The sequence below is a fragment of the Colobus angolensis genome, unplaced genomic scaffold (assembly GCF_000951035.1).
Source record: "Colobus angolensis palliatus isolate OR3802 unplaced genomic scaffold, Cang.pa_1.0 Scaffold44, whole genome shotgun sequence".
Lineage (NCBI taxonomy): Eukaryota > Metazoa > Chordata > Mammalia > Primates > Cercopithecidae > Colobus > Colobus angolensis.
The window spans coordinates 3,545,513-3,556,603 of NW_012117821.1; the positions used below are offsets into that span (position 1 = coordinate 3,545,513).

General features: G+C 55.5%; 1 protein-coding gene across 1 annotated transcript; it reads left to right on the plus strand.

Annotated features, from left to right (window-relative positions):
* Positions 1-654: 654 nt before the first annotated feature.
* On the plus strand, positions 655-9,348 carry FCN1 (ficolin (collagen/fibrinogen domain containing) 1). Its single transcript, XM_011957324.1, has 9 exons — positions 655-791; positions 2,098-2,211; positions 3,753-3,806; positions 4,139-4,174; positions 4,957-4,989; positions 5,428-5,555; positions 5,977-6,106; positions 7,655-7,789; positions 8,885-9,348. The coding sequence occupies exons 1-9, from the start codon at positions 689-691 to the stop codon at positions 9,130-9,132; spliced, it is 981 nt and encodes a 326-aa protein (XP_011812714.1). The 5' UTR covers positions 655-688; the 3' UTR covers positions 9,133-9,348.
* The last annotated feature ends 1,743 nt before the right edge of the window (positions 9,349-11,091 follow it).

Genomic DNA, 11,091 nt, shown 5'->3' on the forward strand with positions numbered 1-11,091 from the left:
GGGGACAAGAGGCATCCTCACCTTCAGGTGAAATGAGCGATCCCGGTGATCCACAAGACGTTGGACAGACTTGAGTCCAATGCCTGGCTCTTACTAGTGGAGTGACTTCAGTTTCTCCAGCTGTAACTTTCAAATAATTTACTCCACCCAATGGGGCTGGCGTAAGATGATATGACGGAGATAGTATTTGGGACATAACAGGTGCTCGACATTTTTCTCCTCCCCATCCACGTTAATCGCCTGACGCCTGACACACCCTGAATTTTCTGGGAATAGATGAGGCAAGGAAACGTCTTCAGCAAAGCCTTCCTTATCCCCCAAGGATAAGGTCAAGTTCTCCAATTATTGCTTGGGGACAGCTGGGGAATGGAAAGGGGGTGTGGGAGTGTGTTCTCCTTAAGCCACAAACAAAGTGGACCCTTTCCAGCAGAGGGGTCTTGGGAGCTCTCTGGACTGGGAGCAGCGTGTCTTTGCTGGGGAAGAGAGCCCAATGGGGTGGGCATCTTGCTGGAGCCTAGTGGAAGGAAACGCCCTTTGAGATGACCTCTTACCTCCTATTGGTGCAACGAAGCAGCCCATAGGAAGTGGGTGCCCCCAGGGAGTTGAGAAACTGTGGCACAAGGCGAGAGCTGGCTTCCTCTGCCCCATTTAGAGCTGGGAGACTCTTCAGAGTCAAAGGCCAGAGAGCATGGAGCTGAGTGGAGCCACCATGGCCCGGGGGCTCGCTGTCCTACTAGTCTTGTTCCTGCATATCAAGGACCTGCCTGCCCAGGCTGCTGACACCTGTCCAGGTGAGAAGGACCCAGGTTTTCTGGTCCCAAAAAGCTGGTAACAACCCCATTCATTGACACCCGGGTGTCCCAGGCAAAACCTTTTATGCACATCTTCCTGCAAAGATGCCCAGCAGATCTGTTCTATCCTCAGGCAAGGACATGGAGGCTCAGGGCAGCCGAGGCGTCACCCAAGGTCATGGAGGGATAGGGGAGGGATGTCATTTCAGGTCTGTCTGCCTCAAAAGCCCAGGATTTGCCCCATGGAACTTCACAGATGGGTCTGGAATCTGTCACTGAGTAGGAAGAAAATACTGTTGGCTTTATCTTCTTACGGGCTTACTGGAGAGGCCCTCTAAGGCCCTCTAATACGGTGGCTGCCACACTGACTTGGGGGGTTTGTTAAAAAGGCAGATTTCTGGCTCTCCCCCAAAAGAGTCAGAATCAGTCGATAGGGGCAAGGGTTTGGACAGCGACGAGGTGTTTCCCTCCTTGATTCAGGAGCAGGTGGTTCTGTGATGCTCAGCGAGAGACTGCTCCTAAGGACGGCCCGGCCTCCCTGGCTGATAACATATTTATGGAGGAAACATAAATAGTAAATTACAGCCTGCTCTAGTGGAAGGAGGACAGGAAACACAGAGAGGAAACACCCCAAAGATGGCAGCTGCCGTGTCTCCAGTGAGAGCGCTGCTCCGTTCCACAGTCTCTAAGAGGGCCCTTAGCAGGGCGTGTAGATTTTGTAATGAACAAAATGAAAAATATTTCTTCAAAGAAGTAGACAACCTTGGTTTGGCTCCAGCTGTGCCACACCTGGCTCTGTGTCCTTGGACCCCACACTGCCCTTCTCCAGAGGACCTAGAAGACCCCTTTCAGCCCAGTAATTCCACAACCACATTCCCAAGGTCTGGGAGGGAAAATGCTTTGTCAGCTCTGATTCCCCAAGTTTCTTAGAAATATTGTCATTGGTTACTGCAAGAGCCCACTGTTTATTAAGCTTTTTCTAAATGCCACAAATTACACTAAGAGGTTAAAATGCACATTCTCTAAGCCAGCCCTGGCCACAACCTTGTTATTATCCCCACGTGGCAGCCCAGGACACAGAGCCCAGAGGAGTTAAGTGACTTGCCCCAGGACACACAGCACTTGAGGAGATGAGGCTCCCCTAGGTAGGGGTGACCTCCAATGCCAGGACTCTGCCCCCCATCACGTCTCTGCCTCACCAGTGCCCAAGGGGTGAGGACAGACCAAGGCCCCAGCAGAGCTAAAAACCTCACCTCCCAGCCACTGTTGGGCCAGGCACTGAGTGGGCACCTGTGTTTCTCTGCAGAGGTGAAGGTGGTGGGCCTGGAGGGCTCTGACAAGCTCACCATTCTCCGAGGCTGCCCGGGGCTGCCCGGAGCCCCAGGGCCAAAAGGAGAGGCAGGCACCAATGGAAAGAATGGTAGGTGCAGGCCGGTGGGGGAGGCCAGGCACGGTCAGTGGAGCGGGGCACTGGCTTTTGCTCTTTTTGAAGCTAGATGCTGAGTTGGGTAACACCCCCACCGTGGTTCATAGATTGAGAGCTTGGGCCCCTGTTAGAGCCAGGAACAGAGCTGACTCCCAGGGCCCAACAGGGTTCTGAAATGGAGGGAGTGTCTTTCCTAATTATTTCATGAGCTCACATTTGGACACGATTCTGTAGCTCTGTCTCCTAGTCCTTAATCCAATTCCAGCTTTGCTTGGCCACTGGCACGACTTCTAAGCTCTATGTCCCTCCACCTTCTCACCTGAAAATTGAGGTGACCGCTTTCTTCTGCACCTGCCTCAGATGGGAAAACTGAGGCTCAGAGAGGTCAGAGACTTTCCTACTTGACAAACCAGTAAGGAGTGGGGATAGGACCTGGACCAGTCTACTTCAGGCACAGAGGGTGCCTGAATCCTGAGCCCTGAGCTCTGCATGCGGGTCTGCAGGGCACGTGGGAGAACCAACAGCAGGCACCTGCCTTGGGTGGTTTTGGGTACCCCCTAAGCACGGCGTAAGGCAGATGCGCATAAAAGCTCGGAAAGGACGCTGCCTTAGAGGGTGAGCTCCCCGTGCCTGGAGGCATTCAAGGTGATGCCTGCGGAGCACTTGGTGGGGATGTCCCAATGTAGATGGGACAAGCTCAAATGTCCCCATGACTTGGACTTTCGCTGACGTGTCCAGGCTTCCGCGTGGGTGTCCAGGGCCAGGTCCTCTGTGCCCACGCCGCAGGCTGGACCTGAGAGTGGGGTCTCTGTCCCCTGTTGAGGGATCACTGTGGAGAAAGTCATTCCCTGGCAGGAGAAGAATCAAGTCTGGCTCGGACTTCCCTTGAACCAGGCTTCTACCAGGGGGCATGGCTGGCTAATATGCCCTAAAGCAAGAACCAGTCCCCACACACTCTCCCCAGCCACCGGGATCAGCAAATGGACTGGGGGCTGCCTCTCGGCTGGCATCGGGGAACGGGAGGGTCCCCTTTCTGGTCGGGACCGCGTGGAGGGCTGTGTAACACCACAGGAGTTCAGGCGCACGGTGGAACCGGATCCTCCCTGGCAGCGGCGGCCGCACGTGGGGCTCACCCTCTCCGTGTGGGGACATGGTAGGACAAGGCTCTCGGAGGACGCATTCCTTGCTCCAGAACGTGGTCCCTTGCTAGACAGTAGAGTGATGGTGACTTGGGCCCAGGCTTATGGTCAACAAAGGGGGAAACTCAAGATGCTCCCAAGGCACATACAGGAGCCAGGAGCACCTTGCCTTGAGCCCAAGGTGGGGTGCAGGCCCCTCCATCACTCCCTCACCTCTATCTGCGGTCACCCCCCCCCCGGCTAAGTCCGTAGCTCACAATGCTGAGGGTTCCTGGAACCAGAATGGGTTCAAGGCAGGGTTGGGGAGGGTCAGGAATTTATCACTTGGGGCAAAGATTTCCAGGGAGAGTTGTTTAGGTTGCATTTCTCTCAATGATATGTCTTTGGAATTTTCAGGAGAACGCGGTCTCCCTGGAGCCCCTGGAAAGGCGGGACCAGTGGGACCCAAAGGTAACCAGGAGGCAGAGAGCGAGGAGGCCTTGAGCAGGGACCTTGGAGTTGTCTATAATGAAATGAGGGAGGGAGAGACAGAGATATAGACACAAAGAGACAGGGTGGGGAGACAGCAACAGAGAAAGACAGAGGAAGACAGGCAGGGGCCCTGTCATATTCCAGGCCTCGGGGCCCCTCGCCAACATTGAGACCTGAGCGTTGTGATGCCTCAGGGAGCCTGCAGGGCTGGGGAGATGCAGTGCCCCAGGCCAGGAGCCTGCCCTGGGGCCAGCCTCTCCGTGGCCCACAGGTCCAGGGCCAAAAGCTCATTCTCCTGCATCTTCCTCCAGGAGACCGAGGAGAGAAGGGGATGCGTGGAGAGAAAGGTGAGCCACCCGTGGACTCAGGCAGGTGCCTCTGCAGCCTTTGTCCGGGGGAGGGATCTCTGAGGCCTCAGTCCACCCACCCACCTCTCACGTCCCTGTCAATCTGGGCTGTGGGCAGGGAGGGGTGGAAGGAACCCGGCGGGCTTTGCTGTCAGAATCCACGAGGGCTCAAACCCCGGTGTCTATAGCAGTCACTCCCAGTGGCCAGCAGGACCACATCAGTGTGTAGATGGTGACACTTTAATATTTCAATTTCTGTCTTACTTATGCTTATTTATTCAAAAATTGTAAAAGTTTAAAAAAGCCAAATGTGCAACACTCTAAGACACAGTCCCACACTCTGCCTACAAACACAAATGAGAACCAGAGCCAGGGGACTGAGGGTCCGCCGATATCTGTGTCCCAAGAAACAGAGGCCAGGGCGGAGGCAGGGCAGGCTTGGAGTGACCCTGCCAGGCTTGAAGAGTTATTGTGCTGTTATCAGTGGTGAAGGCCCCACTAGGGGTCCAGTTAGTCCAGCAGGACCCACAGCGCCTGCCACAGCCCACAGAGCTCCAGCTGCACAGCAGGGGCCTACGGACAACCATGTGGCCGGTGCCTCTGGGGAAGCAGGGTCTGGCCGCCCTTCCCTAGGCCTGTGCCACGTGTCCTGGAGACATGAGAGGAGATGCCTTTGCCCATTCTCTGTTCTGTGCTCAGGGAGCCACTGGGGCTGACCGGGACGAGGGCTCTGATGCTCTGATTTCAAGCTTGTGACGAGTGTCTCTCCTCTCCCCACACAGGAGACGCTGGGCAGTCTCAGTCTTGTGCGACAGGTGACTGATCACACCCTGACCTCGGTACCCAAGCCTTGCCCCAACCTCTAGGGCCAGCTGCATGCGTTCACGCCAGAGACTGTAAGGAAGAACCCTGTCTGCAACTATCATCCCCCTCAATCACTCGAGTAATGGGCAGCCATCGCCTGAATCCTTTCCATAACAACCTGGGCTCCACTATTATAATCTACCCCAGAAGGCCGGGTGCCCAGGAGCCAAAGGTAGGGGAGACACTGGGAGGTGGAAGGGTCAGGCAGACTGGGCGTGGCCATCACAACTGCATGGCCCTGGGAGCCGTGTCCCTGTCTAGGCTTCAGAGTCCTACTCTGTCCGCACAGAAGCCTGTGGCCCTGCTCCTCCCTGCCAGGTCTCCCTCCCACTGCCCCTGCCCTGCCCAAGGGCCCCATCCTGCAGCCACTCCCTGGGTTCCCTTCCCAGGTCCACGCACCTGCAAGGACCTACTAGACCGAGGGCACTTCCTGAGCGGCTGGTACACCATCTACCTGGCCAACTGCCGGCCGCTGGCTGTGCTCTGTGACATGGACACGGACGGAGGGGGCTGGACCGTGAGTGGGACTGAGGGGCCCTGGGCAGAGGCAGTCAACCTGGGAGACCTGGAGGCCAGGCTGCACGCCTGGCCGGAGAACACACTCTGGAATTCTCTATTCTCCTGGATGGGGACAATCAAAGACAATGGGGGAGGTGACCCGTGGGTAAAAGTCCAAGCCATGGCCGGGGGGGGGAGGTGCTGGGAGGGGCCTGGTGTGGTGCTGTCCTGTTGTGTGGCTTGGGGTTCGTTGCCTCTCTTCTCTGAGCCCTCATTTCCTCTTTCATCCCATGGGGTCTGCGAGATCAGCTGGGCATGCTTGTGGCACCGGCCCATGATGCTCTGCCAACTACAAATGCTGCCCCTCTGGAGGGCGGGTCCTCCATGCTATGGGACGTTGGCCTGCCCCGCCTGGCTCCTGTCCCCTGGCTTCTCCACAGGTTTTCCAGCGGAGGATGGACGGCTCTGTAGACTTCTACCGGGACTGGGCCGCATACAAGCAGGGCTTTGGCAGTCAGCTGGGGGAGTTCTGGCTGGGGAACGACAACATCCACGCGCTGACTGCCCAGGGTAGGGCCACTGCTGGGGCTCAGGGGTCGGGGGGCCCTGAGGTGCCCCTGCCCCTTAGGCCTAGGCCACTAGGAACATAAGCGCCTCTTAGTCCACAGGGGAGTGGGCCCTAAGCACACTCAGGGTGGCACTGGGACCTCTAAGGGCTGCGTCCCCTGCCACAGGCTCTGGCAGCATCGGGAAGGGAAATAGAGCTCTAGGCTGAAGGCCTCTTCAGGTCTTGGCCCCGCTGGCATCTTAGATCCTGAGAGTGGGAAGCAGGAGAGAGACCACTGGGGCTTGGGGTGGCCTTCATCTCCAGCTGTTGATGTGCCTCTGAAGCTTGCATCTGAGTCCCATGGAGAGCCCATGCTTGCCTCCTCCAGCCCACGCCTCAGCAGGCCCCCTGCAGCCGCACCCACCCGAGTGAGAGGGCCTTGCCCCAACCCTCCACGGCAGGGAGTGAGTTTTGCAGCTGCCCTGAGGCAGTCTGTATCATCACTGGTCCATTATCGCTGCCCACTGCCCCATGGCATGATTGAAGGTATCCACTCAGGTGCCTCAAATTCCTGCAAGAGAAACTACAATTATAGCTTTACCCACTCCTGCATTAGTGGCTCACCAACCCTTAGAAAGAGAAGGTACACTTTAAAAATGAAAGAATGCTCCCTTCCACCCAAAGAACTCCAGTGGGGCATGTTCAGGTCTCCAAAATACCGGGAAAGGTGTTTAGAAACAGAAAGCCATCTCTGAGGGCCTGATAGCAACAAGGGATTTTCCAACATTCCCGGTTGATTTTTTTTCCTGGATGCCACGTTCAGACATCCCTTAAGAATGTGTCCATCCCCAGCCGGGCACGGCGGCTCACACCTGTAATCCCAGCCCTTTGGGAGGTTAAGGCGGGTGAATCACGAGGTCAAGAGATCGAGACCATCCTGACCAACATGGTGAAACTCCATCTCTACTAAAAATACAAAAAAAAAAAGTAGCTGGGTGTGGTGGCACATGCCTGTAATCCCAGCTACTAGGGAGGCTGAGGCAGGATAATCGCTCGAACCCAGGAGGCAGAGGTTGCAGCGAGCTGATGTCGTGTCATTGCACTCCAGCCTGGGCAACAAGAGTGGAACTCTGTCTCAAAAAAAAAAATAAATAAATAAATAAATAAATAAATAAATAAATAAATAAAATTACCCATCCCCAGCTCTCATGCCTGGTGACAGAAAGATCTCTTTTTTTTTTTTTTTTTTTTTTTGAGACGGAGTCTCACTCTGTCCACCAGGCTGGAGTGCAGTGGCGCCATCTCGGCTCACTGCAAGCTCCGCCTCCTGGGTTCACGCCATTCTCCTGCCTCAGCCTCCCTTGTAGCTGGGACTACAGGCGCCCGCTGTTGCGCCCGGCTAATTTTTTTTTTGTATTTTTAGTAGAGACGGGGTTTCACCGTGGTCTCCATCTCCTGACCTTGTGATCCGCCCGCCTCGGCCTCCCAAAGTGCTGGGATTACAAGCGTGAGCCACCGCGCCCGGCCAGAAAGATCTTGAAGGCTGGGACCTTAACATCTTTTTCCAACAGGAAGCAGTGAGCTCCGTGTAGACCTGGTGGACTTTGAGGGCAATCGTCAGTTTGCTAAGTACAGATCATTCAAGGTGGCCGGCGAGGCGGAGAAGTACAAGCTAGTACTGGGAGGCTTTGTCGAGGGCAGTGCGGGTGAGTGTCTGCCTGGGGCCGGGTGGCCTGAGTGGGGTTTGGGAAGCAGAGAGAACCTGGCTGTGTCTCCCCTGGTGACCTCGGGCCCTCCCCTCTCTGAATCCCGTTTCTCCATCTGTCAAGCAGACACTAGCATTTGTGTCTCTATACAGCGTGGGGCTCAGAGGACATAGTGGCTGGCATCCCTAAGTGCCTGCCGCACAGTGAGCCGTCTGGGCAGGGCTGAGATGACCCACCGGCGTCACCCGCTGAAACCTGGAAGACAATGTCCTTTTCTCATGGGTGCCTTGGAGCTGTTTCCCAAACTGTGCTCCATGGAACACCAGCCTTGTGGGACATTCTCTACCAAAGGGAGTCTCTGGCTGCATGATTTGGGGAGGCATTTCCTACAGGGCGTCTGCTTGGGGAATTCCCAGTGCACACTCGTTCATGAAAGGCACTGAGAATTGCTACAGCAGGAAGCCTGTGTAACTAACTGTTCCATGGAGCAAGGCAGTCCCAGGGGAGCCTTGGAAAATGACAGCCTTGGAGTCTGTGCAGTCCTTTCTCAGGCGCGATCTCACGCGTGACCTCCAAGGAAGGCAGCAGGGCAGGGAATGTCACCCCGATTTTGCAGGTGGTAAAACCGAGGCTCAGGGGGTGACACTTCTCAGCTGTAGGAGCCAGGGATGAGCTTCGGGCTCAGGGCTTGAGACGGAGGAAGAGCCCCCAGGTGAGGGCTGTCCTGCACCTACCAAGGGCCACCAGGGCCCCAGGGGATGTGGGGAGAGACCGGAAGGAGCGGTGCAGGCTGGAGGAGGGAGGCCATTCCAGGAGAGAGCACGAGGCCGGACAGTTTAGGGGGGCCCTGGAGGAAACAGGCGGTTGCTAGAGCAGGGGCCTCAGGTTGTGGAGAGGAATTTCCAGACCAGGTTGCCAGAGGTTGCCTCCTGCTTCCCCTTCCTCCAAGGCCTGGGTGGGTCGTTTGCGCACCTGTACCTCGGCTCAGGCATCTCTAAAGTGAGGCTGGCTCTGCTCAGGGGCAGGATGTGGGGAGGGTCTCACGGTGGCAGGGCTTTTTCTAGCAGCTGCAAACCCCTCATTTTCCGTGAGCAGGTAACGCTCTAGGGGCCCACAACAACCACTTCTTCTCCACCAAAGACCAAGACAACGATGTGAGTTCTTCGAATTGTGCTGTGAAGTTCCAGGGAGCCTGGTGGTACGCCGACTGTCATGCTTCAAACCTGAATGGTCTCTACCTCAGAGGACCCCATGAGAGCTATGCCAACGGCATCAACTGGAGTACGGCAAAGGGGTACAACTATAGCTACAAGGTGTCGGAGATGAAGGTGCGGCCCGCCTAGCCGGGCCAGGACCCCTCCACACGCACCTGCTGGTGGGGAGGCCACACCCACAAGCGCTGCGGCGTGGAAGTTACCCCGTTTCCCCAGCCAGATGCACTCCCATGATGCCCACAGCTGCCCCTTTGCCCCCAGCCTGGTCAACCTGCCACATGCCCACAACCTCACCAGAGGGAGAATTATGCTTCTAAATATGTTTGCTTTGGGACAGACAAGTTTTTGCAGTTTCCGTATGTGTTTCTTGAACACCAGTGGTTTTGATCACTTTCCTGCATCTGTTGCATGGCAGGTGTTTCCCTGGAATTTGCTAAGTCAGGAAGAGTCAGGACCCTCATTTAACAGATGGCATTACCGATGTTCAGGGAGGCTGAGTGACTTTTGCAAGGATTTTCCACCTCTAGTAATTGACACAGGGCGATCCTCACCTCCATCCCCAGGCCTCCCCCGTACCCCCAGGCCTCACTCACAGCACTTCACACTCCTTGAGAAAAGTCACTTTGGGGTCCAGAAAACACTTATTAAAAGGGGGGAAAGTTTAGTAGGAACTTTTCTGCTTCCCACCACGGCAGAGTTCATGCTTTGGGCCGGCTGGCTGCTGAGAAGAGATAAACACTTAGCACTCACCCCCAGGAAGACAGCGCCTGGTCAGCCACCTGCACAGAGAAGATTCCGAAGAGGCCTTCCTCCCACACACGAACCTCAGCTAGGGGGGACTGCGGACTTCAGAGGGAAATACTGCACAAGGCTGCTAGGAGATGATGGAGAAGGGGCTTCTCCAGCTCCCAGGCCCGGGAGATTTCTCAACCATGACCTAAGAGGCATCAAAGGGAAAGTGGCAAGTGTGACCCCATTCCAATCAAGAGCTCCCACTTACCAAAGGACACTAAGAGAACCGAAGGAAGGCCAGAGGGGCAGAATCGCTGGGTGGCACACACATCTTTAGTTTTCCACTATTGCCACAACCAGTCACCACAAATGGAGTGGCTTGAAACAACAGGAACTCGTCACCTCCTGGCTCAGTAAGTCTGGAGTCCCAGGGCCTTACTAGGTCAGCAAGAAGGACTCAGCAGTGGCAGGTCCTTCCAGGGTTCTAGGGGAGAACCTGCTTCCTTGCCTTTTCCAGCCCCAGGGGTCACTGGCATTCATTGGCTGGGACTCCTTCCCCCAACCCCAAAGCCAGCGGCACCACATGTCTCTGACCCTTTGTGCATTGTCACCTCTCCCCACCGAGCCCCGCGGGACAGTCTCTCCACTCCTGAGACTCATGGGATTAGAGTAGGCCTACCTGGATAATCTGGGATCCTCTCCCATGTCCAGGTCTCTATCTCCAACCACATCAGCAGTCTCTTTTGCCATGGAAGGCATTTGCAGGCTCTGAGTTTGTGTGTATTAGGGCAGGACATCTTTGGCTGAGCAGTGGTGGGGGCGGGGAATTATTCTGCCTACCAGGCCCTATACAAAAATAAATATATCACAGGTTTCTATCTGAAAGGATTCCTGCAAATAATAAAAGAATTAGAGCAGCTCAGTTAAAAAAAAAAAAAAAGGTATGAGACGTGAAGAGACACTTCACAGAAGATGACATGCAGAGGAGCAAGGTATTTATCAAAAGGTGCTCCACTTTTCACTTACCAGAGAAATACAAATTAGCACCCAAAGGAGTCGCTGCACCCCCCTCATCTGAGCCACAGAAGTTAGAAAGACAGACAGCACCAGTGTCAGAGGTGACTGTGGGAGGGGGATTTGCATACACTGCTAGTAGCAATGCAAACTGATGGAGCCAACCTAGAAAGTGGCTTGGCATCGACTGTTGGAGCAGCAGACACACAGTCCTGTAACCTGCCAATTCCGCCTCAGGACCTGGATGTGGCTGTCATGTGTCCCAGTTGGCATGGCCAGAAATCTTTACAGCCAAATACTCACCATAGCACCAAACTGGAATCAGCCCACATACCCATCAGG

What these genes read in the sequence shown, in the direction of transcription:
- FCN1 (XM_011957324.1), top strand. Translation starts at nt 689, where the DNA reads ATGGAGCTGAGTGGAGCCACCATGGCCCGGGGGCTCGCTGTCCTACTA. An exon ending in GGGACCAGTGGGACCCAAAG is followed by an intron (nt 3,807 to 4,138) that starts GTAACCAGGAGG and finishes ATCTTCCTCCAG; the next exon opens with GAGACCGAGGAGAGAAGGGG. An exon ending in CTTTGTCGAGGGCAGTGCGG is followed by an intron (nt 7,790 to 8,884) that starts GTGAGTGTCTGC and finishes TTCCGTGAGCAG; the next exon opens with GTAACGCTCTAGGGGCCCAC.